The sequence below is a fragment of the Clinocottus analis genome, unplaced genomic scaffold (genome assembly GCF_023055335.1).
Source record: "Clinocottus analis isolate CAN_PGR_092001 unplaced genomic scaffold, fCliAna1.0.p SCAF_42, whole genome shotgun sequence".
Taxonomy (NCBI): domain Eukaryota; kingdom Metazoa; phylum Chordata; class Actinopteri; order Perciformes; family Cottidae; genus Clinocottus; species Clinocottus analis.
The window spans coordinates 215,001-227,500 of NW_027176176.1; the positions used below are offsets into that span (position 1 = coordinate 215,001).

General features: G+C 48.4%; 1 protein-coding gene across 1 annotated transcript in view; it reads right to left on the reverse strand.

Annotated features, from left to right (window-relative positions):
- The window catches only part of camk1b (calcium/calmodulin-dependent protein kinase Ib), a 37,554-nt gene that overhangs the window by 13,242 nt on the left and 11,812 nt on the right, over window positions 1-12,500 (reverse strand). The window contains exon 3 of the mRNA XM_068599000.1: window positions 1,598-1,729. Coding sequence (XP_068455101.1) covers window positions 1,598-1,729 — 132 coding nt within the window. The remainder of the gene's footprint in view (window positions 1-1,597; window positions 1,730-12,500) is intronic.

Sequence of the window (12,500 nt, forward strand, 5' to 3'; positions counted from 1 at the left end):
TAACAGTAGTCTATAACCACCATGAGAGATTATACCTAACAGTAGTCTATAACCACCATGAGAGATTATACCTAACAGTAGTCTATAACCACCATGAGAGATTATACCTAACAGTAGTCTATAACCACCATGATGAGAGATTATACCTAACAGTAGTCTATAACCACCATGATGAGATTATACCTAACAGTAGTCTATATCCACCATGAGAGATTATACCTAGTAGTCTATAACCACCATGATGAGAGATTATACCTAACAGTAGTCTATAACCACCATGAGAGATTATACCTAACAGTAGTCTATAACCACCATGAGAGATTATACCTAACAGTAGTCTATAACCACCATGAGAGATTATACCTAACAGTAGTCTATAACCACCATGAGAGATTATACCTAACAGTAGTCTATAACCACCATGATGAGAGATTATACCTAACAGTAGTCTATAACCACCATGATGAGATTATACCTAACAGTAGTCTATATCCACCATGAGAGATTATACCTAGTAGTCTATAACCACCATGATGAGAGATTATACCTAACAGTAGTCTATAACCACCATGAGAGATTATACCTAACAGTAGTCTATAACCACCATGAGAGATTATACCTAACAGTAGTCTATAACCACCATGAGAGATTATACCTAACAGTAGTCTATAACCACCATGAGAGATTATACCTAGTAGTCTGTAACTGCTGATGAATGAGTGAAGTCATGTGATCCACTGTTATGATGATAATATTGATTAACGCAGCATTAAGGAACCAGCTCAGTCAGACCCGGTCCACCAGTTTACTCCATCCAACCCCGCCTCTCATTCCTCCAGCTTCACCTCAGGACCAATCAGAGCTCCTGTCTCCAGTAACCTAGGCAACAAGAGCTCTAAAAATAACTTTGGGGCAATGTAGATCATTTTCAGCCCTCATCTGAAGAAAGTGTGCTGGACCCGCTCCACGAGAACGTTACCGTCACGCTGCTCCATCAAAGTAGGAAAAGCATTCTGTCCCACCAACACAGCGGAGGGGAACCTCCAGACCCGGCCGACCCGAATGCTGTGTTCATGCAGGACCGGCTACTCTCATGGTGATCACAGGAACTGGGCCGATGAAAGCTTCTGAGGATCAGCCGCCTCATCGAGCTTTGGCCCCGCCTCCCATCTACGGCTAGGCAACTATGTGGGAATAAAAGTCGATCCCGGCGCTCCTCCTCGAGCTCGGTTTCTCCACAGATCGTGTTTCACGGGGGCTACTTCTTCAGGACAAACGAGTTCCCATGAAAACACTTCTGTGAGGCGAGTTCTTTCCTGACCAACCCGGAAATTGTTTCCTGAAATAAAAGTTGGTCTTGAACGCTCCACCAGGAGGACAGGTGTGTTTCCAGTGAGTCAAGCTTTCTCTGCTGAACATATGGATCCAGATGTCACAGTGATGAAGTGAAACATGACATCTGATGTGACGCAGTGATACAGTGTATCTCTGGTGCAGGCGAATGCTGCACCTCGGCCAACATGAAGGTCTGAACATGCATGATTATGTTTATTCTAGATTCATATCTGAGGACTGAAGGAACATAGGGTCCACTTACTTGTGCAGGACTGCTATCTCGTTCTCAATGCTGTTCTCCTTGCCCTCTAATGCCTTCTTGGGGATGCACTTGATAGCCACCAACCTCTGGGTCCTCTTCTCCTCAGCCAGGACCACCTCGGAGAAAGCCCCCCTGAAACACAGGTCAGTCCATCAGACCTCAGTCCTTCAGATCTCAGGCCATCAGACCTCAGCCCATCAGACCTCAGTCCTTCAGACCTCAGTCCATCAGACCTCAGTCCATCAGACCTCAGTCCATCAGACCTTAGTCCATCAGACCTCAGTCCATCAGACCTCAGTCCTTCAGACCTCAGTCCATCAGACCTCAGTCCATCAGACCGTAGTCCTTCAGACCTCAGTCCATCAGACCTTAGTCCATCAGATTCAGTCCATCAGACCTTAGTCCATCAGACCTCAGTCCATCAGACCTCAGTCCATCAGACCTTAGTCCATCAGACCTCAGTCCATCAGACCTTAGTCCTTCAGACCTCAGTCCATCAGACCTTAGTCCATCAGATTCAGTCCATCAGACCTTAGTCCATCAGACCTCAGTCCATCAGACCTCAGTCCATCAGACCTCAGTCCATCAGACCTTAGTCCTTCAGACCTCAGTCCATCAGACCTTAGTCCATCAAATTCAGTCCATCAGACCTTAGTCCATCAGACCTCAGTCCATCAGACCTCAGTCCATTAGACCTCAGTCCATCAGACCTTAGTCCATCAGACCTCAGTCCATCAGACCTCAGTCCATCAGACCTCAGTCCATCAGACCTTAGTCCTTCAGACCTCAGTCCATCAGACCTCAGTCCATCAGACCTCAGTCCATCAGACCTTAGTCCTTCAGACCTCAGTCCATCAGACCTTAGTCCATCAAATTCAGTCCATCAGACCTTAGTCCATCAGACCTCAGTCCATCAGACCTCAGTCCATTAGACCTCAGTCCATCAGACCTTAGTCCATCAGACCTCAGTCCATCAGACCTCAGTCCATCAGACCTTAGTCCATCAGACCTCAGTCCATCAGACCTCAGTCCATCAGACCTTAGTCCTTCAGACCTCAGTCCATCAGACCTCAGTCCATCAGACCTCAGTCCATCAGACCTCAGTCCTTCAGACCTCAGTCCATCAGACCTTAGTCCATCAGATTCAGTCCATCAGACCTTAGTCCATCAGACCTCAGTCCATCAGACCTTAGTCCTTCAGACCTCAGTCCATCAGACCTCAGTCCATCAGACCAAGTTTTTACCTGATGTGATGGCGCTAGTCACATGATCATTCGGTCTCTTTCTTTCTGATGGTAAAGTTAGCGAGAACACTGAAAAGGACTTCACACGGAGGTACGTGTGGATCATCCTGTTCATCATAGGTCCAGATATATCATAACCATAATCATGACAGAGCAGCCTCTGTGTGAACATTTTAGCATACACTAATTCATGCAGTAGTGTATGTTTTATGTACACAGCTACTAGCTACACCTTTAAACAAACAATATAAACGTGTATATTTATACACACACACACACGAATGCATTCCTCTGCATGTGTCTCCCTGCCAACTAACATCAATAACGGGAACAAGTTCAGCGACGTAACTCAAGCCTTCCTTTGCCTTTCCCACGACCCCGGACACGGAGCAGACGCCCTCACAACCTCTGAGCGCTGGACGAGGTCCAGAGACCCAAAGCTGCACAAGAACCCACAATGATGGCTTTGAAAGAACTTCCCACCACCCAGCTGCCAGGAGGCCACGTCTCTGAGCGCTGACGGAGTCCCGAGAGGCCGGAGGAGAAGGTGAAGCAGCAGGAAGCTCACGACGCGTTCAGGGTCTCTTTGGTCACGGACATGTTTGGAGGGTTAAGCTAAATCGGGTCGACGGTACGTTACACAATAGCTTTCAGCCTGTGTAACCCTAAATATACTAACGTAAAAATATGTTTAAAAAAAAGTAAAACAAAATAAAATATACGTATATGCATTCCTGCAATCAGCCAGATCAAAGCCTCCATGTCTCCTACAAACAGGCTTCATGTCTTCATGACATCTCAAGACTCCGTTTGAGTGGATTCATTCACCGTTATGCTCTGTGACATGTGCTGCACTGCATATGTCATATGTATGAATACATGCAGGGATGAGCACTGTGACCTCACGGAGGAGAAACTCCTGGAGGAAGTGATGTCACAGCCTCTGTGCTGGTGTTCTGATCCACAGTGAAAACGCAGCTCAGACGTCTCGACAGGAAATGAAGTCTTCGTGTGTGAAAGTTCTCTCTGACTCGCACACCATCATCTCCGTGCTGCTGAGTTTACACGACGGACGACGTGGTTCTTCATGTTGGTGCATCTGGACAGAGCCGGGCCCTCTTCCACAACCAACTCCTCTTCCAGAGCCGGGCCCTCTTCCAGAACCGGCTCCTCATCCAGAGCCGGGCCCTCTTCCATAAACCGGCTCCTCTTCCAGAACCAGCTCCTCATCCAGAGCCGGGCCCTCTTCCAGAACCGACTCCTCTTCCAGAACCGGCTCCTCATCCAGAACCAGCTCCTCATCCAGAACCGACTCCTCTTCCAGAACCAACTCCTCTTCCACAACCAACTCCTCTTCCAGAACCAGCTCCTCATCCAGAACCGACTCCTCTTCCACAACCAGCTCCTCTTCCAGAACCAGCTCCTCATCCAGAGCCGGGCCCTCTTCCAGAACCGGCTCCTCATCCAGAACCAGCTCCTCATCCAGAGCCGGGCCCTCTTCCAGAACCGGCTCCTCATCCAGAACCAACTCCTCTTCCACAACCGGCTCCTCATCCAGAACCGACTCCTCATCCAGAACCGACTCCTCTTCCACAACCGGCTCCTCATCCAGAACCGGCTCCTCATCCAGAACCGGCTCCTCTTCCAGAGTGTTGGGTGGAAGAGAGGTCTTCTTGTCTCAGGTGATGATGGACGGAGCAGAGGGCACACTGGGTAAACGCTAATTCAACATCACTTCAACTCGTGACTTGAATCTTTCGTACAGGTCTGGACCTGCGGTTCCGTAACACACGTTCTCCAGTGACCTGCATTCAACTTGTGGAGGACGTGAACCTGCAGCCTTCAGAGCTGGTTCTGGTGCTCAGGTATCAACAGAAGGCTGTGAGCTCTGGCACGGCGCCAGCTGTGTGGAGGAGCTGTCAGGCTGCACATTCCTCTGATCATCTGGAGGACCGGCTTGACGCTGTCCATGCGGCCCGAGGGGGTCTGGGGGAACCGGAGGACCAGAGACGGTCCCGGCAGAGAACCAGGAGCCTTCCTCATGGGCCTCAGGCAAAGCCTGCGAGTCAAGAAGCATTTCACCTCGACTTCCTGTCATCAAATGCCACTGCCCATTGTTAACACACTTCCTCCTTTGTGGGCCTCAGCTCATTGTTGAGCAACAGCTGCACGCCATGCAGTGCACACACAACATGTCATGGTTGTTCTGTGCAATGACCACATGAAGCCGTCGGCTGGCAGCGGTCTGCTGAGCTCTCACCGCGACACTGTGTGTTACCTTCTGGTGGAAACACAAACCACAAACTGCCCCTCAGTGCAGGCCCAGAACATATGAAGAGTGAATGAATATTTCATGGACGGAGCAGTGCGGTCAGTTTGCACAGAGCTTAATCCTCATGAAGGTTTCAACTGGATTAAGAGGTAAACAACAGGACATTCTTATCTCCACCACGGGACATGTATCCAGGACACACACACACACACACACACACACACACACACACACACACCACTAAACCCTCAAAGACATCCTGACACTACCCAAACAGCAGGGCGTGGCCTCTCTGTGCAAACTCATTACAGTTTAAATATAGACGAGCAGCAGCGACATGTGAAGTCGAGTCGACGTTCAGCGATCCAAACACACACACACACACACACACACACACACACACACACACACACACACACACACACACACACACACACACACACACACAGGACGAGAAGCCGCCTCTTAACGCTCGCTGATCAAAAGCATCAAATACGACTGTGATGACATCACTGCTTCTGTCTGAGTGAGACGGTTGCTTAGTTTCAGTCGCTACGAGGAACCTTTTCCTCCACGAAGCCTCATTCTGCTTCAAAGGAATCCAGAACCTCACTCACACACACACTCACACACACACTCACACACACACACACACACTCACACACACACACACTCACTCACACACACACTCACACACACACTCACACACACACACACACACTCACACACACACACACTCACACACACACACACACACACACACACACACACGTCATGTTAAAGTAAACTCAAATGATACCAATGTTGCTCTTCATGATGAAACAAGAGCTTCTGGTGTGTGTTGAGACGACAGAACGTGTGTGTGTCTTCAGCAGCGTCTGTCCTGAAGGGAGGGGAAGAGCAGCGTCTGTCCTGAAGGGAGGGGAAGAGCAGCGTCTGTCCTGAAGGGAGGGGAAGAGCAGCGTCTGTCCTGAAGGGAGGGGAAGAGCAGCGTCTGTCCTGAAAGGAGGGGAAGAGCAGCGTCTGTCCTGAAGGGAGGGGAAGAGCAGCGTCTGTCCTGAAGGGAGGGGAAGAGCAGCGTCTGTCCTGAAGGGAGGGGAAGAGCAGCGTCTGTCCTGAAGGGAGGGGAAGAGCAGCGTCTGTCCTGAAGGGAGGGGAAGAGCAGCGTCTGTCCTGAAGGGAGGGGAAGAGCAGCGTGAGCAGAAGAAACCTCACGGTGGAAAGGTCAGAGAGGAGGGAGGACCATCTGGTCCAATCAGAGCTGAGAGATAGCCAGCTGGGATGTTGGCCCCGACAAATAAAAATACCATCTTTGCTCTGTGGGTCCTTCAAATATCTTGGAAAGCAAACCTCGCACCTGAACCTCCACACAGAGCAACACAACGGGGTACAAGCTGCATGCAACACACAGAGCAACTTCCAGAGAGAGAGTTGAGATACATCTCATTTTAGAAGATGACAACTTTCCTTGAGTGAAAAGATGGAGCTCTCCAAGCTGCTGAAACAGATATTGTTGAATCAGCAATGACTTGTTACGAATAAGTGACGTCAGCTCGACTTCATATGAGAGGAAACGTGTTGTGTTGCACACGCAGCAAAAAGACTTCTGCAGCTTGAACTCGGATATTTATCCTGTGGTTTGTTTGTGCTACAGCAGCAAATAAACGTTCTAGTCATACATTTAGGATTCAACAATCCCGATGTTAAAATGCAGCCGCTGTGCTGAAGCTCTTAAAGTCACGTTATCACACGCGTGACCTTACAGAGGATACACAGATAGTCACGTGTGTGTGTGTGTGTGTGTGTGTGTGATAAGAAACATTCCTGTGCTGCTTGTAATAAAAAAGGGATCAGTGTCGTCTACTTTGATGAACACAATCTGCTGCTTCTTTATATCCCTTAATATGCGCGTTGCCATGGTGCTGCTGTGGAACGGAGCCTCTTGGCTGCAGAGGAAACGTCACGACCATATTAAGAAGTACTAAATATAAATATTGTGCTCGGTCAGTACACAGTTTCAGTTCACTTCTTCTCTTCCTCCCAACCTGCTTCACCTTCTGTCCATCGGACGAGAAGCACTGCACGTGTTTATAGAGATGAATATTTAAGAAAGTTCAAACATCACAATGTGAAACCCCGTCTTCTACGTTGGAACAACACATACAAACCACACGCAACAAAAACAACCACACTGAAGAATTCTCCTGCTAAGAGGGAGATGAGCCGCTAAGTCGGCTCATCTCCTTCAGGTGTAGTTCTTGATGGAGCTCCAGACTTTCAGCTCCTGTGTTGGTTTCAGTAAAAGCTGCAGAACGGACTCTAACGTCTGCTTCCTCCAGCTGCTTCCTCCTCCAGCTGCTTCCTCCAGCTGCTTCCTCCAGCTGCTTCCTCCTCCAGCTGCTTCCTCCTCCAGCTGCTTCCTCCTCCAGAAGCTTCCTCCAGCTGCTTCCTCCAGCTGCTTCCTCCTCCAGCTGCTTCCTCCTCCAGCTGCTTCCTCCTCTAGCTGCTTCCTCCTCCAGCTGCTTCCTCCTCCAGCTGCTTCATCCTCCAGCAGCTTCCTCCAGCTGCTTCCTCCTCCAGCTGCTTCCTCCTCCAGATGCTTCCTCCTCCAGCTGCTTCCTCCTCCAGCTGCTTCCTCCTCCAGCTGCTTCCTCCTCCAGCTGCTTCATCCTCCAGCAGCTTCCTCCTCCAGCTGCTTCCTCCTCCAGATGCTTCCTCCTCCAGCTGCTTCCTCCTCCAGCTGCTTCCTCCTCCAGCTGCTTCCTCCAGCTGCTTCCTCCTCCAGCAGCTTCCTCCAGCTGCTTCCTCCTCCAGCTGCTTCCTCCTCCAGCTGCTTCCTCCAGCTGCTTCCTCCTCCAGCTGCTTCCTCCTCCAGCTGCTTCCTCCTCCAGCTGCTTCATCCTCCAGCAGCTTCCTCCAGCTGCTTCCTCCTCCAGCTGCTTCCTCCTCCAGATGCTTCCTCCTCCAGCTGCTTCCTCCTCCAGCTGCTTCCTCCAGCTGCTTCCTCCTCCAGCTGCTTCCTCCTCCAGCAGCTTCCTCCAGCTGCTTCCTCCTCCAGCTGCTTCCTCCTCCAGCTGCTTCCTCCTCCAGCTGCTTCATCCTCCAGCTGCTTCATCCTCCAGCTGCATCCTCCAGATGCTTCCTCCTCCAGCTGCTTCCTCCTCCAGCTGCTTCCTCCTCCAGCAGCTTCCTCCAGATGCTTCCTCCTCCAGCTGCTTCCTCCTCCAGCTGCTTCCTCCTCCAGCTGCTTCCTCCCCCAGCAGCTGGACAGATGTTTGGAGCCAAAAGGCCCAGAAAGCATCAACTCTGCCTGAACACTGAGCTGGAGCCCAAGACAGAGCTGCTCAACGGATACACGCAGCAACCAGCAGAGCAACCACCCGCAGAGCAACCAGCCGAGCAACCAGCAGTAGAGCAACCACCACCAGAGCAACCACTAGAGCAACCACCACCAGAGCAACCACTGGCAGAGCAACCACCACCAAGGCAACCACCAGCAGAGCAACCACCACCAAGGCAACCACCAGCAGAGCAACCACCACCAAGGCAACCACCAGCAGAGCAACCCCCAGCAGGGCAACCAGCAGCAGAGCAACCACCACCAAGGCAACCACCAGCAGAGCAACCAGCAGCAACATCCAACTGTTCACTCCTGCAACTTCTTCCACTTCCTGACAGGAAGTGCTTTCACACTGAGAAGTTGCTCAATGTTCAGCTGCAAAGAACTTTCCACCCAAAATACTTCAAAGACCAGAGAAACACAAAGAAGTCTTCTGCAGCCAGTTCATTGCATATTGTTATGGTGAGATATTGTTATGGTGAGATATTGTTATGGTGAGATATTGTTACAGTGACATATTGCTATGGTGAGATATTGTTATGGTGACACATTGTTATGGTGAGATATTGTTATGGTGAGATATTGTTATGGTGACACATTGTTATGGTGAGATATTGCTATGGTGAGATATTGTTATGGTGACACATTGTTATGGTGAGATATTGCTATGGTGAGATATTGTTATGGTGACACATTGTTATGGTGACACATTGTTATGGTGAGATATTGTTATGGTGAGATATTGTTATGGTGACACATTGTTATGGTGAGATATTGCTATGGTGAGATATTGTTATGGTGACACATTGTTATGGTGACACATTGTTATGGTGAGATATTGTTATGGTGACACATTGTTATGGTGAGATATTGTTATGGTGACAGATTGTTATGGTGACATATTGTTATGGTGACATATTGTTATGGTGAGATATTGTTACAGTGACATATTGTTACAGTGACACATTGTTAGGGTGACACATTGTTATGGTGACATATTGTTATGGTGACACATTGTTATGGTGAGATATTGTTATGGTGACATATTGTTATGGTGACACATTGTTATGGTGACACAGTGTTATGGTGACATATTGTTATGGTGACACATTGTTATAGTGAGATATTGTTATGGTGACACATTGTTATGGTGAGATATTGTTATGGTGACACATTGTTATGGTGAGATATTGTTATGGTGACATATTGTTATGGTGACATATTGTTATGGTGACACATTGTTATGGTGACACATTGTTATGGTGAGATATTGTTATGGTGACATATTGTTATGGTGACATATTGTTATGGTGACACATTGTTATGGTGACACATTGTTATGGTGAGATATTGTTATGGTGACATATTGTTATGGTGAGATATTGTTATGGTGACATATTGTTACAGTGACATATTGTTACAGTGACACATTGTTATGGTGACATATTGTTATGGTGACACATTGTTATGGTGAGATATTGTTACAGTGACACATTGTTATGGTGACATATTGTTACGGTGAGATATTGTTACGGTGACACATTGTTATGGTGAGATATTGTTACAGTGACATATTGTTACAGTGACATATTGTTACAGTGACATATTGCTATGGTGAGATATTGAGCAATAGGGATTAGAAGATGATCAGCAAGTGGACTTCAAACTGTTCGGGGATATTTTGCTGTGAGCAGATGGAGATGCATAAGTGGGCCAGAGAAAGAGAGAGAGAGAGAGAGAGAGAGAGAGAGAGAGAGAGAGAGAGAGAGAGAGAGAGAGAGAGACAGAGAGAGAGAGTGAGAGAGAGAGAGAGAGAGAGAGAGTGAGAGAGAGAGTGAGAGAGACAGAGAAAGAGAGAGAGAGAGAGTGTGTGTGTGTGTGTGTGTGTGTGTGTGTGTTTTCCAGGAACTGGAGGCTATGCTGAGCTGAGCTGTGCTGAGACGGAGGCTTCTGTTGGAATTAGGTCAGGTTGAAGCTGAAGGCTGAAGCTGAAGGGTGCAGGCTGCAGGGTGTAGGGTGTAGGCTGCAGGCTGCAGGGTGTAGGCTGTAGGGTGGATAGGGTTAGGCTGCAGGGTGTAGGGTGGATAGGGTGTAGGCTGCAGGGTGTAGGGTGGATAGGGTTAGGCTGCAGGGTGTAGGGTGGATAGGGTGTAGGGTGGATAGGGTGTAGGCTGCAGGGTGTAGGGTGGATAGGGTGTAGGCTGCAGGGTGTAGGGTGGATAGGGTGTAGGGTGGATAGGGTGTAGGCTGCAGGGTGTAGGGTGGATAGGGTGTAGGCTGCAGGGTGTAGGGTGGATAGGGTGTAGGGTGGATAGGGTGTAGGCTGCAGGGTGTAGGGTGGATAGGGTGTAGGCTGCAGGGTGTAGGGTGGATAGGGTGTAGGCTGCAGGGTGTAGGGTGGATAGGGTGTAGGGTGGATAGGGTGTAGGCTGCAGGGTGTAGGGTGGATAGGGTTAGGCTGCAGGGTGTAGGGTGGATAGGGTGTAGGCTGCAGGGTGTAGGGTGGATAGGGTTAGGCTGCAGGGTGTAGGGTGGATAGGGTGTAGGCTGTAGGGTGGATAGGGTTAGGCTGCAGGGTGTAGGGTGGATAGGGTGTAGGCTGCAGGGTGTAGGGTGGATAGGGTGTAGGGTGGATAGGGTGTAGGGTGGATAGTGTTAGGATGCAGCAGGCTGGATATTCAGGGTGGGCTTGGGAATTGTTTCAAGCTGTTATTTGTTAATAAAGCTTCCACTGTAATTGAATGAAAGATGATGTCATGTCGGGTCAGAAGCTGCATGTCTCCCGTCTGCACAGCGCTGATCAAAAGAAAAGAAGAACGTCTGACAGAACCAAAGGGAACATGTGGTCCTGAAGGAGCTGGTAGACTCCTCCCCTCCAAGAGAGGAAGGAAAGGACAAAGGGTGCTGACACCATTACAGGTCAACAAGAGTCACATTGCAGACACAGGAATAGAATATGAAATATATATGCGTGTGATATAAATATAATATAAACCATGGGGAGAGAGGAAGCGACTGATGAAAAATAGATGAAGTGGTGCTGAGAGGCGTCGGCTCGAGAAAGGTGGAGCCACTTTGTTCACTTCAAACAGAACCGTGAGGACCATGAAGACCCTCTGGCTCCTCCCATGATGCAATCATAACAATAATAATGATGCTGACACTAAAGGTTGTAAAATGAAGTTGAAGAAAAGGGATCGAGAGGAAGAACACGTCTGCAGGGTGTTGACGCATGAGGCCGTGATGTTCTTCAGGTCGACTCCTCTTCTGCACTGCAGAGTCACTGCTGCCCCAAATACATATTTAATACGCATATGTGATGTAGCATTGTAATGTAGCATTGTGATGTAGCATTGTGATGTAGCATTGTAATGTAGCATTGTAATGTAGCATTGTGATGTAGCATTGTAATGTAGCATTGTGATGTAGCATTGTGATGTAGCATTGCGATGTAGCATTGTAATGTAGCATTGTGATGTAGCATTGTGATGGAGCATTGTGATGTAGCATTGTGATGGAGCATTGTGATGTAGCATTGTAATGTAGCATTGTGATGTAGCATTGTAATGTAGCATTGTGATGTAGCATTGTGATGTAGCATTGTAATGTAGCATTGTAATGTAGCATTGTAATGTAGCATTGTAATGTAGCATTGTGATGGAGCATTGTGATGTAGCATTGTGATGGAGCATTGTGATGTAGCATTGTGATGTAGCATTGTGATGTAGCATTGTGATGTAGCATTGTGATGTAGCATTGTGATGGAGCATTGTGATGGAGCATTGTAATGTAGCATTGTGATGTAGCATTGTCATGTAGCATTGTGATGGAGCATTGTAATGTAGCATTGTGATGGAGCATTGTGATGTAGCATTGTGATGTAGCATTGTGATGGAGCATTGTGATGGAGCATTGTAATGTAGCATTGTAATGTAGCATTGTAATGTAGCATTGTGATGTAGCATTGTCATGTAGCATTGTGATGCAGCATTGTGATGTAGCATTGTAATGTAGCATTGTAATGTAGCATTGTGATGTAGCATTGTC